The 19750-nt window shown below is 61.3% G+C and overlaps 1 protein-coding gene across 6 annotated transcripts; it reads right to left on the bottom strand.

Annotated features, from left to right (window-relative positions):
* Window positions 1-1485: 1485 nt before the first annotated feature.
* On the bottom strand, window positions 1486-19719 carry KCNAB2 (potassium voltage-gated channel subfamily A regulatory beta subunit 2). Of its 6 annotated transcripts, none has more exons than XM_064397234.1 (16): window positions 19633-19719; window positions 14203-14321; window positions 13820-13861; window positions 6049-6092; window positions 5643-5680; window positions 5392-5471; window positions 4955-4999; window positions 4786-4830; window positions 4659-4702; window positions 4460-4546; window positions 3250-3335; window positions 2914-3034; window positions 2699-2793; window positions 2388-2508; window positions 2209-2297; window positions 1486-1900 (listed from the first exon to the last, which is right to left on the bottom strand). In XM_064397234.1, exons 2-16 carry the CDS (start codon window positions 14277-14279, stop codon window positions 1811-1813), a joined length of 1104 nt encoding a protein of 367 aa, XP_064253304.1. In that variant the 5' UTR covers window positions 14280-14321; window positions 19633-19719; the 3' UTR covers window positions 1486-1810. The 6 variants fall into 6 exon arrangements, with proteins under 6 accessions (XP_064253304.1, XP_064253303.1, XP_064253306.1 ...); XM_064397233.1 differs by lacking the exon at window positions 19633-19719 and adding an exon at window positions 17382-17869; XM_064397236.1 differs by lacking the exon at window positions 13820-13861.
* Between the last annotated feature and the right edge of the window lie 31 nt (window positions 19720-19750).

The raw sequence follows: 19750 nt of genomic DNA on the forward strand, positions 1-19750 counted from the left end.
TGTTTGCACACACAAACATTGATGTAGCTCTGTAGACAGAGGTGCATGTAAAGGTAAAGCTGTAGAGGTTTAGCTGCTGGTAAATCCTTGTACCTAAAGGTGTAGGGGTGTGGATGTGGGGGGTGTGCACACTGACTCTCAGCCATATACGGGGGGGAGCTCTGGTGTCATGAGTGGGTCAGAGGAGACCCCTCCACCCCATGTTTGTACACATGCACATTTATAGTGGGGCTGTAGGCGCAGCCATGGCCACAGCAGATAATCACACATTGTGCACAGAGCTCATACACAGTGTGGAGTTCTCACAGTGCACAGAGCTCACACTACAGAGTTCACACAGTTCAGAGCTCTCACAGCTCACACACAGAGTACAAAGCTGAGGGTTTGCACATACATTTACAGTTTTTATATTTATGTGTGCATAGATAGAGAAACTGGGTGTAAATATATGTGGATATGGATACATATATATAGATATAGGCAAAATGATTGTTTTGCACAGAGTACACAGAGAGCTAAAAAGAGATAGATACATGTAGCTATATTGTTCTCCTTAAATGTATCATCTCCTTTATGTATCATCTGTCTCTCTGTATCTATCATACATGTATCCATATATATAGCTATAGCTAGACATGCAGCTATATATATGTAGCTATAGCTGTATCTAAATTACAAATATCTGTGTCCATGTGTATATATGGCATTTGTTTATAGATGTATAGACATGAGTATATGCTCAAAAAGCTGGGTATGGATATAGAGACATCTACACATATATCTGCATATACACACATGTAAGTACATATCAGTAATTTTCATGTGTGCATATATCCATACAAACATGGATGCTGCTGTAGCACTATATTTACATGGATATGTGCACCTCTATATATTACATATATGGATCAATACACAGAACCATGTATGTCTGTATATACACAAGCACACACGTCTACATATGTGTATATACATTATACGTGTATTTTTCAGAGGGGTGTGTACACATCTACATACAGGTATCTATAGATGTAAATAGGTATTGATCTCTCAGAGACTGATGCCAGGGATAGAGGTGGAGGTAGAGCTGCATCTGTATCTACATTTGGCCGTGTGTGACTCTGTGTGTGACTGTGTGTGTGTCTGCAGACACCCCTGTAACAGGTGTACGTGGGTGCATGTGTAGAGGCTTTCAGTAGCTTTGTGCAGATACAACTGAAGATGCCTGTGGGCTGTGTTCACCTCCACAGCTGCAAATCCACACGTCCCCGCACGTCTGTACGTCCCTGCGTCTCCGCGTGTGTCCATGCACACAGACACTTGCACACTTGCCCACACACACACACTCCCCCATCCTGGTCCCTCCCCGCAGCACAGCTCGGCCAGAGCATCCCAAACTCCCTCCCTGTCGCCATCCCACCCACCCCTTTCCCCGGGAGCTCTCCGGGAACCGCCGCGGTGCCGTGGGAGAGGGCAGAGGCGAGGGCCGGGGAACAGCTTCGTGTTGTCGGCCTCGTGGGCGTACAGCACCCGCGTGCACCCCGCGCCCGCCGCCAACGTGGAGGCAGGAGCCACGCATGCAACGGGTCCCGGCGGCGGGCAGGGCGGCCGGGCAGCTCGGGGCTCGCCTCCCTGCGGCCGTCCCTGCGGCGCAGAGCCAGGCCGGGCGGCCGCGGCGCCACGTCCGGGGCGGCGCGGGTGGAGCGCTGGCTCTCGGCGCTCGCGGTGCGAGCCACACTCTCCACTTTGCTCCAACAAAGCGTAAGCAAGCGAACGGGCGGCGAGGGCTGCGCGGCGTGCTCGGGCGCGCTTAGGATCTGTAGTCCTTCTTGCTGTATGGTTTGTTGCCCAGGATGCTATCGATCTCGTGGACGATGGAAGACGACAGCTTTGGAAGGACCTGCGGGGGATGGGGGCAACGCTGGGAGTTGGGATTGTGACCCTGGTGTGTGCTTGAGGATGCTCACCGCCTCCACCCCACCGCGTTCGTGCCGCAAGCCCCAGCTTGCCGGCAGGGTGACCCAGTTAGGGAGAGCCTGAGTCAGGCCCAGCCCTGCCCCCTCCGCCCAGCAAAGCCTCGTCTTTGCTTCTCGCCTTCACGACAAGCAAAACCTGTCATGGAGCTGGGTTTGTAACCCTCTTTTCCCGCACAGTGCAGCACTGCAATGAGTGCTGTGGGCAAATGTTGCTCCTGCTGGGAGCACTGACCTGTATTGCTCCAATATTCTCCATCAGCTGGTCGGCATTGGAGGCCCCCAGTAAGACGGAGCTGACACCCTCGTTGCGCAGGCACCAGGCTGGGAGAGGAGGGAGAGCAGAGCTTCAGCACGGCCCAGATATCCCTGGTGTCACCCCCTGCTCTCCCCCACTGTCCCCCATGCTCTTACCGATGGCGAGCTGGGGCAGGGTGCAGCCCAGGCGCTCAGCAATGGCCTGCAGCTCCTTCAGCTTTGCCTGCTGCCGCCGGCCCTCTTCACTCAGGATCTTGTCCTTCAGCCACTGGTATCCCTGGGGAGTGGGAAGGGGTGTTGTGGTGGGATCAGGGTGCACCAGCACCTTGCACAGGCAGGGCATCCCCAAACTCCCTGGGTTGTAGCTCCTGGAGTTCCTGTTCCCATAGGGACTTTGCAAGGCCCCTGGCCCTGCTCCCCCAGCTCCGTCCATCCCCGTGTGCCCTCCCAGCCCTGGTGCAGCTCACCTTCAGCGAGGCACGGGAGTAGGGGGGGATGCCCCCATCATACTTCCCCGAGACGATGCCGCAGGCCAGTGGGGACCAGGTCATGGCTCCAACGCCTGGGGACAGAGCAGAACAGGGGGGTGGCACTGCTGCTCCCAGCTCCCTCAGGGGCCGTGGCACCTGGTCTCAGCAGCACTGTGCTCTGGGGAGCTGGGGAGGAATCCCCACTGTCATACCTATCTTGTGGAAGAGCTCAGGGAGCTGCACCTCCACCTTTTCCCGCTGGAACATGTGGTACTCAGCCTGCTCACAGATGGGCGGAATCAGGTTGAACTGCCGGGCCACCGAGTACGCCTCCTGCAGAAGAGCCAGGACCCTCAGCGCCCTGCCGCTCCCCCCGAGCCCCCTGCCCAACCCCCCTGCCAAGTCCTGAGCGGCCACCCCGAAAAATAATTAAGGCTTAAGTGCATCTGCACACGCTTGGCTCCCAACAGCTGCTGTCTAATTAAATCAACGTCAGCAGCATCGCTGGGGCTGCTCCGCTGCGGCCGCCCCGTCCCCTGGGCCCCTACCATGATCTCCATGGAGCTCCAGCGCGAGGTCCCCCAGTACATGGCCATCCCCTGGTTGATGACATGGGTCATGGCTCGCACTGTCTCTGCCGGGAGGGAAGGAGAGAGAGGCAGGTGGGGTTTAGCGGGGCTGCACTGGCAGAAATGGGCTCCCACTGCCCAGTGCTGCGGTGGGAGCTGGGTGCTGTCCAGGGAATGCTTTCAGAAGAGCAGGATGGGAAGAGAGGGAGCAGCCACTCAGGATGTGCCAGGGACCACAGCCGACCTGACATGCTTGCACGGTGCCAGGCTCTCCCTGCATGGACAGCAGCCTGAGGCTTCTGCCAGTGTCCCCATGCCCTGTGGGGTTACCAGCACTGGCACTGCTGCAGGGGGAGGGACTGATGCATTGCCCACACACAGAGACCCACAGAGGGAAGCCTGAACCCTGTGTGAGCCACTCAGGCGTCTTGGGGGGAGCCAGCCCTGAGCCATGCAGGCTGGGGCCAAGCCAAGGCGTGCTCCTGCAGCCAAAGGCGAGCAGTGGGGAGGGCAAGGGGCACGAGGCTCGCCCGGCCGGCACCAGGGCACACACCCCAAGCATGCTCACAGCTGCCCCGGTGGGGAGGGACCCTGCTGCAGACCCTGGCATGTGCCAAGGGCACCCCATGGCAGGACCCTGGGGGGCGGGAGCCTCTCTGCTTTTTGTCCTTTAAACTGCAGTACAGTCTGAAGGGCCAGGGGGGTGTCTGTGTTGTGCTGCTGCTGCCTCTGCATCTCATGGCAGGGTTTGCTTGAGAGGGGGGAACAAGGATGGGGGATCACAGAGGAGTGGGGGCTCTGCCCCGGGAAACACCGCTGGGACAGGCAGCGGCTGGCGGGCAGAGTGCGGGCAGGGAGTACCTTCTACGATGAAAGTCCTGGACTTGGAGGAACTAAATGGGTCCCCTGGTGATAAAAGAGAGATTTAGAGAAAGTGGAGTCACCGCTGCTGGGATGGGGGCAGTGACCTGCCACCACACTGCCAACCCGCCCCGCCGCGGCCCGAGAGGGTCCTGGCACCGGGCAGGAGGTGGCAGAAGTGTGACTGTGGCACGGGCCAACTGTGGTGGCAGAGGAGCAGATTCTGCTTGGGAGGGAAAATGCCCTTGAAACAGAAGCCTGGCGCAAACCAACCGCGACGGCGATGAAAGGCAGCGGGGAGCAGCGTGGCACCGTGGCGCGCACCCACCTTCCATCGGCGTGTTGGGGTCGGGCCGGTTGGCAAACACCACGTCCACGTACTCTAGCTGCAGCCGCTCCAGAGACGCCTTCAGACCTGCAGCACGGATGGGCAATCAGGTGTGCTGAGCCCCGTGCTGCCAGCACCGAGGCAGACGGTGAGGCACAGCCTGGCAGTGCCTGACGAGTGCCCTCACACATGCCCCTACCTTCTATGATGTGTTTTCGGGACAGGCCCCTCTCTGTCTCGGCCCTGCAAAAGCAAAGATGGGTGAGAGCCTGGGGTGAGAGCCTGACCCGTGCCAGCTGCTCTGCTAGGGGGCAGTTGTTACCTACTTTCCTCCCCAGAAGATTTTGGTGGTGATGACCAGGCTGGACCGTCTGTGGGGAGAAAGAGAGAATCACTGCAAAGCCCTGTGCACCCTGCCCTGGATGGCACACTCCTGCCCAAGGCTGCTCTACCAGCTTTTCCCACCCAGCCCATTGGGGATGGTGTCTAGCTTACCTCCACCCTTTCTTCTTGATGATATTTCCCAGCACCACCTCGGCCCTGCAAGGGAAGGGGACATCAGCCATTGGCACCTGGCAGGTGCAGCCATGGGGACACTGTTTGCCCCTTGGCTGTAGTGCCCAGAGCCGAACTGCCCCCAGTGCATAAGCTTGCTAATTTTAAGTGAAAGCATGGACACATGCCAATGCCCTGGGCCCGTGTGCCCTGGCTACAGCTGTGCTGGGAGGGTGCACAGCTGCACCTGCATGATACAGGCCACCACGGGAAGCATGGGACTGCCAGAACCATGACTCCCTCCATGAGCAAGCGCCCAGAGCCCCGTCCTGGAAGCTGCTTTGCAGCTGGCAAACCTGGGATATTCCCATTGCCACTGTGATTTGGTCGGGGTGTAGGGTGAGACCCCTGTGGCACTGCCAAAGCAGGGTACCTACTTGCCAGCAGCGTAGACTTCTGCCGTGTCGAAGAGATTAATGCCGTTGTCATAAGCTAAAGTCATCAGCTGCTCTGCCATCTGCGAGGAGAGAGCGGGGTCGGTGAAGGGGGTGGCCGAGAGCACGGGCGCGTGCGCAGAGCGCTGGAGCTCCGGCAAGCTGCATGCACCCAGGCCACAGCCACGGCTGGGCTGGCCCCATCCCCTCCCCACTCACCAGCGGAGAGACGGGGTGAAGGGGTGCAGCCTTACCTCATCTGTGATCTGCCCTCCGAAAGTCACCCATGTTCCTGCAGGGGAGAGAGAGGTGTGCGCGTGGTGAATGTGGTGAGCAACGAGCGCTGCCACGTCAAGCCCCCAGCCACCCACCCTGGCTGCCTCAGCACAGCCCCGGCACGTGATGGCCACAGCTGGCCCTGCCGCGTGCACTGTGGTGCTCCCAGCACAGCCCAGTCGCTTCCTATCGTGTCAGAAAAAGAGAAAATAATTTGACAATTTCTGGGCCGTGACTCAAAACAGCCGCAGGGCTGAGGAAAACCCTTTCCTTCCCTTTGCAAACATCACCGGGGCAAGCGAGGGCTGCCCTGGCCGGGGAGTGCCGGCAGCTGCTGCGGAACTGAGGGGATGCCGAGGGGCTGTGGCAAACCCTGGCACTTACCCAGACCCAGGCAGGACACACGCAGCCCAGACTTCCCGAGGTTCCTGGAAGACAGAGACCATTACCAAAGGTGCCAGAAAGCCCCAAAACGCTGTCTCATGCATCCTGCATGCCACCAACACACTGGGCGCGAGGACTGGGAGGTGTGGTGGTGTCCCCTGGTCCCCATCCCCACCTGGGATGGTTCCAAAATGAGAGTCCCATCCAAACTGATTAACGAGCCATCCCAGGCTGGGCATCTTGAAGCTTGGTAGTGGCACTGCCTGCACCTGCGCAGTGAAGCTGTGCCCAGCAGGGCTATTGGGACAGCAGTGACCTCGTTAAAGCAGCTCCCCCTGATGAGGCTGGGGTGTCCAGCTGCCCTGAGAGTGCCGCTGGCACTGGGGAATGAGAGTGGAGAAAGAGGAGCTGGCATGCTGGTGGTCAGGACTGAAGCATCCCATACATGGTATGAGTTGTGCCCGTTCTCTGCATTGCACAGGGAAGCACAGGGCTTGCACCAGGCGAGGGTGCTCGGGAGTGGAGCAACATCCTGGAGAAATGGAGCACCCCAGAAAATTTGACCGGCACAAGGAACTGGAGAACAGCTTTCAGGAAGGGGGCCAGGCTGGCAGACGCCTTCGCTGTGGTGATGGAGAGCCAGTTACTTGTTAAAAATGACAAAGGCTCAAGAAATGAGCGTTAAAATAAATAAAGTGTAGGTGAGCCGCGGCAGCTCGCCCGCGCGGGTGTCGCATAGCAACCGGAGGCACCGCCACCGCCGGCACCGCCGACACGGGCACCGGCAGCCGGGCAGGGAGCGGCTGCGGCCCAGCCACGGGCGGCCGTGGGCTGCTCTGAGTCAGGGCAGCATCCCTCTGCACTGCCATGCTATCGCCCAGCATCTGGAGGCACCGGTGCTCCCTCTGTCCCGCGGTGTTTTTAGGGCATTTTGTGGCGGGGAGAGGTCATGGCTGTGGGCCAGTGGTGGCTCAAGTCCCCGTGATCGGGGTTGCCATCAGAGAGGAGAGCACCTGCCTCATCCTGGATGTTCCAAGAGCATTGCTGGGGTTCCCCATGGCAGGTGACCATCGCTGCTCTTGGCTTCCCAGCCCAAAGGTGTGTTGACAGGCTGCCCAACAGAGATACTGGCAGACCTTGGGAAGGCCAAGCATTCCCCTACACTTCTTATCCCATCCCATCCTCCTGCACCACTGTCCCTCCAGCAGCCACCAGTGGGGACTCCCAAGCTGATCACCCACTGCCTGGGAGAGGGTGTTGTTGGTATACTCCTCCTCTGGATGAGGACATGACTGTGGGGCAGGAGCACTTGAGCCCTGAGGATGCCACTGTGCATTGTCCCAATATTGTTACCACCGCAAGGGTTTGGTTTTTGAGAGCTGGACAGAACTGGGCCAGCCCCCTCCCCAGTGTCCAGGTAAGGGGACTCAGCTGATTTGGACGACACTGGTGGGTGACAGCCAGGCTCACCCCAGTGCTCTGCTGGCCTCACACTTTGTTGCCTAATGCTGGCACATCTGGGCTGCAGCGGAGGCACGCAGCTGCTGGCAGCTGGACCATGGCGTGCAGGCTTATCTGGGGGGGGCCCTACCCTGTCCTAGGGTCCATGCTCATCTGGGGAGAGCCCCAGCCCCATGCCCAGGTGCACACTCAGCCTCCATGGGAGAAGCCCTCAGTGCTCTGCCCCAGAGCCAGGACATGGGGTGTGTGAGCCCTGTGGGTGCTGGCCGGGGGGGCCCCACATGCACACACCACCCCGTTTCCAGAACCACCATGGGCAGCCAAAGCTGCTTATGGCTCTGCACTCACTTTGCAGGGCACTGAGTCTCCAGCAGCACCGAAAGGATGCCATGGCAGCCCGGATTAATGCTACTGTGACTCCCAGACCCCCCCGGCTCGGCAGCCAGCCCGGCTTGGCAGACACTGAGGATGCTACTAATCCTACTCGGAATTTTAGGGTCCCTTCTCTCCCCCATCCTGAAGATTTTACGCGCGGCTGGATCAAAGCTGCCCCGAGGGGACAGGAGCAAACAGCGAGGAAGCGCACGGAGGCGCACGGTCAGCACTTTTAGCGACGAGAAACCGCCAGAGCCGGACGCGAACCGGAGACAAGGGGAGCGCGGCGCCCCCGACCCCCAGCCCCCCTCGCCGCCCCGATCGCAGTGAGGACAGGGAAAGCCCCATGAGCCTACCGGTATTTCATCCCCGGCTGCTTGACGCTGGAGTCGCTGGAGGAAGGGGCGTTCTGCACCGAGAGCTGCCCCAGGCTGCGGGCCACCATGGCCACCGCGCGGAACTTGCCGCGGGTGCCGAGGCTGGGGCTGCCGGCATTCTGTCGGTTCAGCCGGTCCTCCGCGCTCCGGCTCTTGATGCTGTGCTCGGAGCACACAAAGGAGACCTGCATGCTGCTCCGGCGGGCAGCAGCGCCAGCTGCCTAAATTTAGCCGGCGCCCCGGGCGAGGCGGGGAGCTCCTCCCGCGCGCCGCCAACGTGACGGCGGGGGGCTGCGGGGCGGCGGGCGAGGAGCGCTCCCGTCAGCCCTCCTGCCCTCAATATTTGATGAGCTCAGGAAGCGAGCGAGCGGCACGCTCGGGCAGGTGGGGGCAGAGAGGCAGAGCCGCTGCCGGTACCCTCCGGAGTGGCCGTGGCGGGGCAGGAATCCCCCGCTCCCCGCTGGGCATCCCCCCGCGGGTACGGCTGCCGGCCCAGCTCCGCTCTGGGGCACAGCGAGGGCTGAGGTGTGGAGTGAAGAGGCAAATTCCCCTGCACGGGTCCGAAACGAAACCCTCTGGCAGCAACGCGTGTGCATCGCCAAGCCCAGGGCTGGGCGGCAGCCAGGTGGCGACGATGCTGATGGCTCTCCCGCGGCAGAGCCCACCTGCCTGCCGAAGTTGTCGCCCTCGGGGCCACAGCCCCAGCAGCACATTCCCCTTTTTTTTCCCAGTGCAAGCGAAGTCGAGTGAGACGGATTCCAGCCTAGCACCTCCCGCCGAAGCAAGGACACGAGTCAGCCCACTACGGCTGCCAGCACCTGCCGTGCCCCTCAGGATGGAGCAAAATGCAGCGACGGGGCTTGCAGGAAATTATGCACATTTGCCCCAAACCTAATGAAAAATCTTGTAATCTCCTCCGCTTCCCTCTCTCACAAAGCTCCTTAGCTGGTAATCCTGCCAGCACCAGTGCCAGCGCCGGCTCCAGTGCGGGGGGGACCTGGCAGCAGTTGTCAGTCCTCAGAGGATGAGAAACCCCAAAAATTTTGGTGGCAGCAGGGACATGCCCAAAGAAGGAGCACCTTTGGGGTGCCTGTGCCAGCTGCTCCCATCAATAAATAATGTCCCCATGAATATTAGATGGGCTCTTGCCACTGTGTAAATGTTACCGCGGTCATTGTGAGCAGAGGGGAACCTGACCCGCGGCGCAGCATGGCAGGAGCCGGCAGAGCTGCCAGCTCCTGGGGGCTTCACTGCAGTGGGGGACAAGGGGCACCTCTGTATTGTCACTGGAGAACAGCCACTGTCCTCAGCCCTGGTGCCCCTCAAAGCCTGACCTGGGCCCTGCACCCCATTGCCCCACCTGCAATGCCAGGGGAGAGGTGCACTGGGCAGAGCAGCCCCATCCCTCTCAGGGGCTGTGACCACCTCTCCAGCTGCCTGGAGTGTCCTCCTGACAAGGACATTGGCTGAAATCCTGATACACCTTGCACCAGGACCCACATGCAAAATTAATGATGCACCCGCTCTGTGATGCACACCCATCACTAAGGGGGAGATGCAAACCCATCAGGCAGGGATGTATGCCCGTCAGATGGAGATTTACACCCCTCAGGTGGAGAAGAACCCCGGTCAAGTGAAGATGTACCCCTCCAGTCAGGCAGAGATCTACCTGCACCAGATAGAGATTTACACTTCTGAGGCAGAAACAGCTCTTCGGCGGCTGTTTGCTCCAGGTGCCTAATCTTTAAAGTTCAGAGGGTGTTTGCATCTGCAAATGCCCAGACAGCACACAGGAATGTCAAGCTAGAAGCTCAAAGATCACCAAGGAGGAAAGTGCTAACGGCGCTGATCGGCTGCCGCCTCTCCGGCGCTTGCCGTGCCAAGGGCATCGGCTCCTCCCAGCCTCGGCACAGGGGAGCCGAGGTGAGCTTAGGTGAGAGCCGTTCTCCTGACGAGGTGTCAAACCAGCACCAAGCAGCGTCCCCAGTGTCATCCCTTCACCTCGGCGCTGCCTTACCTGTACTTCATGCCGGTGGCGCGGGCGGTGCTGTCGGCCAGGGAGAGCCCGTGCATCCGCAGGAACTCCTCCAGAGTCTTCGCCCGCGCCGCCGCCCGCACATCCCGCAGCCGCCGCAGCTCCAGCCCGTCGGCCGCCCGGGGGGCTGGGGGCAGCCCCCACTCGGGGCTGGGCCGGCTGGCCACGCTGCGCAGGCTCTCACTGTAGGTCATGGAGAGCATCCTGCCACCCGAGCGTGGGCTCTGCTGGCCAGCCACGCCGCCAAACACTCTGTGGTGCTACGGAGAGAGCTGGGAAAGCACAATATGGGCTCCCTCGCCACTCAGGGCACAGCCCTGCCCGCATTGCTGTGCCAGAGTGGTGGCACCCACTCTTGCCAGGACATGTAGCAAAGCCACTCTCGTCAGCGGAGCAAAGCCTTGGTGTGAGAGCTGAAGCACAACAGGAGAAGCAGCAGGACAGGGATGTGGCACAGTCCGTGCCTGAGGCTGCAGTGGTACCTGCCACAGCTGCCCTAAGCCACGATGCAGCAGTGTGGCCTGTGGCTCCCAGTTTGTGCTGGGCTGCACTGGTTTGCATCCCTGTGATGAACACAGCGGGTCCCAGGAGCTGGCCAAGGCATGGTGAGCGGCGGCACAAGTACTGCCGGTGAGAATCTGGCACTGTGTGCCAGTGGGCAAGGAAAATCGGGATGGGAAAGGGGCCCCTGTGGGGCTCCCTGGAAAGGGTGGACATCGGCAGAGGGTCTGTGGGCACTGGGTGCTCACTGTGCCTGCGTCACGCTGCCGCAATGTGCGCCACCAGCCAACACCTTCCCCACCACCGCGGCACCGACCTCCCAGCCGGTGCGGCTGCCGAAAATAGCCTGCCGCAGGGTGGGCTCCTCACACAGCCCAGCCCTGGCTGTCTCTGTGCCTGGGACCTGTGGCACCCGCTTGATTTCTGCGCCTCTCTCCATAACTTCCCTTGTTTCAGTGTCTGCAGGGAGCAGGGACTGGGGCCAAAGCTGTGGTGTTGGTGCCAGAGTGGCCACTGGGGATGCACTGTGACACATCTACACCGGCATAAGGCTCCAGCCAGGCTCCCACTGGTGGTTTTTTCTTTCCCTGTGAAGCTCAAATTGACAGCTGCAGGAGCCAAAAGTGAAGGGCTGTCTGCCATTGAGGTGTGACCTCCAGAGCAAAGGAGAAGGAAGCCCAGAGGATATGGAGTAGCAGCTGGTCAGGTATGATCAAAACCCTGGGCGTGTTCTCTGACATCGAGTGCTGTCAGAGACCACTCCGTGCTCCTCCTGCTCTGTAGCAAGGCATTGGGAAAGCCAGGATACATGGAAAGGAAACCTTTCCCTCTGTTGTGGCAAAGTCGAACCGAATCCTGGTCATCAGCCTCTTCCTGCCACACCTCAAAGCTGGAGGCTGGACCCAGCACCTCTAGCGCCAGCCCTTCTCCGTGGCTGGTAGCTTTAATTAGGGCAATGCCAGCGGCTCCTGCTGGGTACGGGCACCTGGTGGAATCTCCTTGTTCCCAGTGGGATCTCCTTGCCCTGCTAGGATCCCCTCACCTGACAGAAGCAAGGAGAAACCTGAGCTGGCTGCACCGCTGCTCTACAGCAGCCAAACGGCTGCAGCAAGCAGAGCTGGGGGTTTGATCTGGGCTGCTCTGAGGAATGGGGTGGGAATCCACCAGCTGCCCTATCTTGACACTTTACTGATTTTCAGCAGAACAGAATGGGATGGTGAAGAGAGCATGGAGGAGGTGGGTGCATTCATGGCCTTTTGATAGCAGAAATCCCAGCGCTCCTGGGATGAGTGGCAGCAGGGCTGCAGGATCTGCCAAGGATGAGCTGTGCCGTGCCCAAGCAGGAGAGGCTGTTTTGCAAGGAAGGAGCAGGGATGGGGAACAGAGCACAGGCTCTGTGGGATAACAGCACTGTTAGCAGCATCAGGGGCACAACAAGTGGGTAACAGGCAGGACAGCTGCCCGGAGAGACATCTGGCCAGCCTGGCCAAGCTGGGAAACTAGCAGCCACCATCCTGCCTAAAGCCAGGAAGACCCCAAACTCCAAAAGAAAACCACCCTAAGCCATCAAATCCCAAGTTACCCTCCACGGAAAATCTTCCCTGCTGCCCGCAGCGGCTGCCCCGTGGCGGTGCCCATCCCCGCTCATCGCCCACCATGCCCAGCCCCGCTCGCCGCCCGCTGCCGGCCCCGACTCACCGCGCCGGGGAAGCTGCTCAGCAGCAGCGCAGCTCTGCGCGGCCGGGCTGCCCCAGGGCAGATATAAGAGCCGCGGTGGCCGCGGTGTTTTGCATTAGGGGAGTGTCGGAGCTTGGCGTCCAAAGCACTTGGCGGCTGCGCCGGGCCCCCAGCGTCCGGCTTCTCGCCGCGCTCCATTAGCCCTATTAGGGGATTTTCTTCCTTGCGAAGGGGAGTTAAATTATTCATGGCGCCTCACTAAAAGCCCGGGGATGTGCCGCTGCTTTATCAACGCTGGCACCGCCCGCCCCTCGCCCTGCGGTGACAGGTCCCCTGTCACAGGACACAGGGCGGTGGGGACGGCTGGACACTGGAGCCATCAGGGAGCAGAGACGGTGCCCTGAGGCAGACACAGCCCTCCTGTGTCCCCGCGGCAGTGGAGTCAGAGCTGGGCTGCGGCAGGACTGAAAGGCAGCCTCCACCAGGAGGGAGCCCCGAAACGGAACCGGGTGATGAACACAGGTGGCTGCTGCCTGAAGGCAGCCTACAGACACGGTCCTGCCTGTTGGCCTCGGGAGCCTTTGCACCAGATGTGTCCAGTGGTTCAGACCAGTTTGGCAGCCAAAAGTTGCAGTGCTCGGCAGTGCTGGTGGCAGCACTGGGATGGACACTGTCAGTGCCACCGAGCCATCCCATTTCCAGCCCTCCTCAACTCCTCCCATCATGTGTGGGATGGAGTGGGGAGGCCACGGTTCTGTCGAGGGACAGCCCCCAGTCCCCACCCCACAGCAGCCAGGCCAGACCCAGTCCCACACCACTGGGCTGCTGTGGCCCTGGGAGCGCTGGAGCAGCTGCTGGCAGAGTGTGTGGGGAAGTGCTGCCCTCGCTTCACACAGTAAAAGGGTGATGGGGGTGAATGTTGCCTCCTGAACCACTTAATGAGACTGCTCCTAATAGCAGGAGCCACGGACCAGCTGGCTGGTTTCCCAGAGCTGCTCTTGGGAAAAGCTAAGGGCTTCTCCAGGCACAGCATTGGCATGGGACGCTCCCCGCAAGCTGAGTCCCACATCCCACAGTGGCTGTCCCCCACAGCCATGTGGCCACACTCTGCTGCCTGGACAGCCCGTGAGAATGGTCCCCCCACCCAGCCACACCCTAGGGTTCCCACACTGCACTTCTGAACCCACGAGCAGGCGATGAGGTGATGCCACACATGTGATACCCATCCCACAGAGGAACCCTGGCACACTGGGCAGGGCAGCGCCGTGCCAGCATTATCTGGGCATGGGCAGGAGCCGTAGCCACTTGCTGGGGGGATTTTGGGGAGGGGGAAGGGCCTGGTTACCTGTAGAACTGGAGCTGGCGCTTGGGGCTCCCATATCTCGCGCTTCCGACAGCAAAGGGGAGAGAGAAGAAAGATGCCACAAACCCCGTTAGAAAAGGAGGAGCAGGAGTGAGTGGCAGAGTCAGTGGCTGTGAGAAGGGTCAGCGGCACCCACCCACGTCACAGCACAGTGGACACTGCAGCAGGCACTAGCACGACCCTGAGAGTGCCCCAAAACGCTGCTGGTGCTGTGTGGTGATTTTGTGCTGGAAGCCTTTGCACAAAGCATGCCAGGGCAGTTTAGGAGTATCAGGGCAGTTTCAGGGAGCGTGGTGGTTCTGGGCTGCCACAGGCTTGGGTTTGAAGCCCCACAGAGTCCCCCCAGCACTGCCCTGCAGCCTTACCTGTAAATCATCCCTGGGGAGCCCGTCTGCCGCAGCGAGAGTCGCGCTGGGGAGTCAGTGGTGGATTCGGGATACATGGAGCCAGCCTGGGCTCCCCGGAGCCACTCGCCGCCTCACCCCTGCCACAGGGGAAGAGGAAAAGAGGAAGAAATGAGTTTTTTGGGGCACGCGCATGACGGCACTTCCTGTTGCAAGAGATCTGAGCCAGATGGGCATGTGGCATTGGCAGCAGTGGGGGCAAGGTCGCTCTGCCAGCCTCAGACCCTGGGGCTCACACTTTGACCCACTGATCCCAAAAACGTCTCTCCCCAGCCCCGTTTCTCTCACTTCCCAGCTTGGCTGCTTTCTCCAAACTTCTGGGGGTCCTGAGATTTCAGGAAATGGTGAAGAAACATGGCCTGAAAAATGAAACATTCTGAAAAGCCTGAAGCTGTCCCTGAGGGTCCCTCTGAAAGGGGCAAGCTAAGGGGAGGAAAACAGTCTGGCTTTTCCTGCAGCTCACACGTGACTGACTGTGAGCACAGGGGTAAGAGAGCTCTGAGGGAAAGGAGAGCTCACCCCCAGACACCCCTGACCCTCCTTGTCCCTGTCCCCATGGCAGGGGCATCCAGCATGACTCCCTGGGAGCTGTGCTCCTGCTCCTGCAACACTGTCAGCAGTTTCCAGTATCACAGAAAACAATGACACTTCCCTACAGAACTGGGGCTGGGATTTAAATTTATCCCTGCTTTCTTTAGGCCGGTGAGATGCCATCTTTACACTGCAGATCACAAGCTGCTCTGTTTCCCAGATGGGGACTGAGAGCTCTCTGGGCTCCCTCCTGGCTGCCCTGGGCTCAGCGGGAGCATGGCCTTACACAGTGTGCTCATGTCCTGGCATGCATCCCGCCTGCATCCTGGCACAGCATGCCTGCATCCTGCATCCCTCCCGCATTCTGGCACAGAATCCCTGCATCCTGCATCCCGCCACGGTGAGCCTGCATATCGCATCCTGCCTGCATCCCAGCAGGGCATGCTCGCATCCTGCATCCACATCCTGCATCCCAACACAGTGTGCCAGCATCCTGCATCCCTCCCGCATCCTGCATCCCTCCGGCATCCCGGCCCGGCGTGCCTGCATGCCGGCGCAGCCCCTGCAGCCCACGCAGCCCAATGGCAGCAGCTGCGGCAGCCGAGCCCATCCCCGCGGAGCCGCCCACCGCAGCTCCCGGCCGGGCTGCAGCCCCCGGCACAGATCCCCATCGCCCTCCTCCTGAGCGCTGCAGGAGTGCGTCTCCTTTGGCCACAGCCGCAGCTCAGGGAGCCTCAGTAAAGCCGGGTTTATTTTCCAGGAGGGAGCCGCTCTCTCCCGAACCTGCAGCACTGACCTGAGCCCGGAGCAGGACCCTGCCGAGCCCTACAACCGGGGCTGAGCCTCCCAAGCCCTTGTGACCCCCCGGCTTCTCCCGGGTGCTGCGAGTGTTGGTTCCAGAGCTCCCACAGCCTCGCCTGGCGGTGGGCAGCTGCCTGCAGCACCGCCGGGTCAGCAGCAGCCACGGGCTGGCCAGGCACTGTCCTGCCCGCTCATGCCAGCTAAACATGTTAGGGCAGCAAAACAAAGCTGAGGGAAGCTGGGGGACGCCTGCAGGGGGGACAGCTGGACCCCCGTGTCCCAGTGCAGCCATGCAGCTCCTTGCTTGCACTGCCACAACCCTGGACTCCTGCATGGCTCAGGACTGGCCGATTCTGTATCCCAGGGGGCTGTGGTGCCAGGAGCACAGATCTCTGCAATTTTCAGCAGAAGCTGATGCCCCTTTTCTGTAGCCTCTCAGCAAAGCTGCAGGGACCAAGCGCAGTGGCTGGCAAGTCTCTGGCAGTGCTAGAGGGACTTTGCTGGCAAGCACAGCAGGACCACGGGCACACAGGTCAGGGCTCTGCACCCTGAGGATCCAAAGTGTCCCAGCGTTTGGAGCCAGTTCATCCCTCTGAGCTCTCTGAGCCAAAGGCATCACCAAAAGTCCAATCCCTTCTGTGTCAGCAGCTTGGTGCTTCCCTGAGACTGCTCCTGCACCTCCAGCTCCCTCATGGCACAACTCAGCTGTGAGTCTGCAACTGCGGGAGTTTCAGCAGTGGCCCGAGAGGGAAGAGAAGTGTTTTCTTCTGCAGGATGTACCCAAGAGTCAGGTGAAGGACACCCTCACGATTTGTGTCCCACCAAGGTCCATTGCCATCCCTGGCAGCACAATGGGTACAGGACTGTGGGTGCTGTGACATGGATGGTTATGGCTGGGAAGCCCCCGGGAGCTGGGCCAGCATGGGGGGGACTACATACTGCAGCCTGCCAGACTTGCTGCCATCAGAGTGGGAGTGGGTGAAACTGGACATGGAATTAATGTGAATGTAGGGATGAAACTGCTGCCTCTGGCGAGCCTGATCCTCCAAGGGTGAGGCTCTGGGGCAGGGAGAGCTGGGGGACCCTTGCCATGGGCACCCCAGCATCCTGCCCAAGTCAGGTGAGGGATGCAGGTAATGTCGCATCTCCCCATGCCAGGTGATGTCCCCCATATTTCTCCCCCTTTTCCACTGTGTTTGCAGCACAGTGAAATGCCCCGCTGCACACCACGGGGAAGGTGACTTTAGCTCAATGACTCACGCTGCCCTGCCCTGTCGCCTCGGCACCTCCTGTCACCTCCTGCCGTCACCTCTGCGCTCATGCCCCGTGCTGGTCCCGTGCCCCCCCTCCCCCGGCTGCACCGGCGCCGCAGGGATCCGCAGAGCAGCAGCCCTGCCCCTTCCTTTGGCCCGGGAGCCTCTTTTGCGGCGCAGCATCTCCCAGCCCACCGGGGGCCTCGGACCGCCCGGGTGGGCTCCCGCGCCTTCCCCAGCCCATCACCACGACAAGGCGGCAGGCGGGCGCTGGGGACTCAGCTGCGACACGTGAGGTCGCCCGTGACCGCCGGAGCTCCGGCACCGGCGCCGCTCAGCTGCCCGAGTCAATGACACAGCCCAAAAGCACAAACCGGCCGCGGTTATCCCGGCTTTGCCGTCACGTACACCCGAGCCGAAGTAACGGGGTCCACCGGGCTGCCCGCGGGTCCCTGCTGTGTGACACTGCCGGTCCCCCGGTGTGCGGCACTGCCAGCTCCCCGCTGCGCCGTGGCTGCCGGCCAGGCAGGGCTGAGCCACGGCCGCGGCACCTACCTGTCTCCGGTGCTCGGACGGAGGGCGATGCGCGGCCGGGAGGCTCAAGGCAGCGAGTCAAAGCCGGCTGCCGGCTCGGGCTGCGGGCTCCGCGGGTCTCGGGAAGCGGCGCCGGTGCCGAGCAGCTGCTGCAGCCGGCGGCAAACGCAGCGGATGGCGGTTCCTACCCCATTCCCGCTCCGTCCCCGGGAAAAGGCGCCTGGCGGAGGGGGAAGCCGAGCCCTCCGCGCCCCGGGATGCGACAGCACCCAAAGATGCTGCAGAGCCGTCCCTGCCGCTCTCACATCCTGACTCGGCAAGTTTGGCTCCGCCGGTGGCTGCAGCCGGCTCCCGATCCCGCCGGTGCCTTAACCGTGTCGGCGCCGCAGCCCGGCACCGGCAGCGCGTGGGCGAGCGAGCGGCTGCCACCAGCCGCCCCTGCGCAGCTCAGGCGGGGGAAGGCTCGTCCGGGGCCACGGGGAGCCTGGGCAGGAGCCGCATCATCACTGCCTCACATCGCGCCGGGTGTGTTTCTCTTGAAATAATCAAATACAGCGTCGGCAGTGATGCTGCAGGGCTGCCTCCAGCACCAGGGTCACCCGGCTGCCGCGTTCTGCCACTGGCCACCCATCCTCCTTGTGCTCATCACGCCTTCGCAGTGCCTTTGGCTTTTTGGCTATCTTGGGCAAAAAAACCAGCCCGGAGCGTGCCACCTCAGTAACTGGAGCAGGCTGGTCCCTGTGGCAGTGCGACTCAGTGATCCTGCAGTGATAACAACACCAATGCAGCTGGATCTAACAGGAGAACTAGAGGCCAAGCCAGCAAAAAGGGGCCAGGGTTTGGGACAGGCTGCTCACGCAGCGGTGCTCTGGCAGCTATAAATTAGGAAAACCTGGTTCCTCTCCCTCAGCCGAGTCCTGTTCAGCTTCACGACAGCATCTTGGCACTCCCTTTCCCATTTCAGCACAGTCCTGGCAGCGATGGGGCCAATAATCACACTGGCTGCTCCAAACCATGCTGACACTGACAGGGCCCACTCAGCACTGCCAGGGTGGGTGATCCCAGCAGGCTGCCCACTTTCCACGCCACAAGCACTTCCAGGAACAGCCAGTAACAGGCAGGGAAGGTCATAAACCCCGTCCCATTTGGGGATGCTCCCAGCACCAGCCCATCAGTGGCTTTGCTACCCCCACAGATGGTGGGAGCCATGTGCCAAGTTGATCAGCTCCTGCTCCGTGATGCCTCTGACCCACAGACCCGCAGGCCTTGAGCAGGAGGTGACAGCTGGCCCTGCCACCCTACTCATCAAAACAATAATAGTAATGATGAATAAAACCAGCAGCTCTCTTGAATCTGCCGTTGGCAGCTCCCTGTAAAGGCATTTTCTGCTCACCAGCTGGAAAATCACTGCATATATGCAACAGGCCTGTACAGGGGATGTGACAGAGACTGGATACATCTCGCCCAGCCCGCTCTGGCACTCACCCACTGCTGCGCCGTGGCTCCCAGCAACGCTTGGGGAAGAAACCTGTGGTTTTGGGAAGCAGGCTGGGTGCCCTGCCCACACCTGCCAGCAGCACAGACCACGTCTCACCTGGATGAGAGTCCCGTGCTGGCCACAGGCTGAACAGGCATGGGCCTACGGGGATCCCCATCATGAGGAAAACAGCCCCAAAAAAATACAGGCTGGTGAGACAGAGGCTCATGAGCTTCAGGCCTGGCAGAAGAAATGGTGAGGGAGCAGCATTTTGTGAGGGGACCGGGGACCCATCACAGGGCTCGGGGTTCCTTCCATCCGCAGCACAGCGAGACGAGGAACGGACTAAGAGACGGCAGCAAACTGAAGGAAGCCGAAGGAACCGCGGCGTTTGACTCACTGAGCGCAAATGGGCTCGGGGGAAAATCGAATGTGCCCACCCCCGTGTCACCGGGGCTCTGCCGGCGGCTCGCACCGTGTCACCGGGGCTCCCGGCACGGTGACAGGCCGCAGGCTGCCCGAGCATCACCCACAGTGCCCGCCTCGCTGTGCGAACGAAGGGACAGCCAGCCTGTCCGCGTCCCCTCACAGCCCAGGGTCCCACCGGGCCGACAGCAGGCGGCGGGGTGAGGGCCCCTCTCTCGGCACCAGCGAGCGCCGGGAGGGGCATGCAGCGGGGTGGCCTCGCCCGTAGCCCTGCCCGCGGCCCTGCCCGGCCCCACAGCCCCCGCCATCGCCCGAGCCCGGCCCGAGCCCGGCCCCATCCCCGGCCCCGCTCCCGCCCCGGCCCCGCACCTGCCCCGCGGCCGCCGCTCCCGCCGCTCCGCCGCCCGCCCTCGTGGGGGGCGGCCCCGCCCCGCCGCGCCTGGCCCCGCCCCTCCCGCCGCCCATTGGCCGCGCCGCCCGCCTCTCG

Source organism: Passer domesticus, chromosome 22 (assembly GCF_036417665.1).
Source record: "Passer domesticus isolate bPasDom1 chromosome 22, bPasDom1.hap1, whole genome shotgun sequence".
Lineage (NCBI taxonomy): Eukaryota > Metazoa > Chordata > Aves > Passeriformes > Passeridae > Passer > Passer domesticus.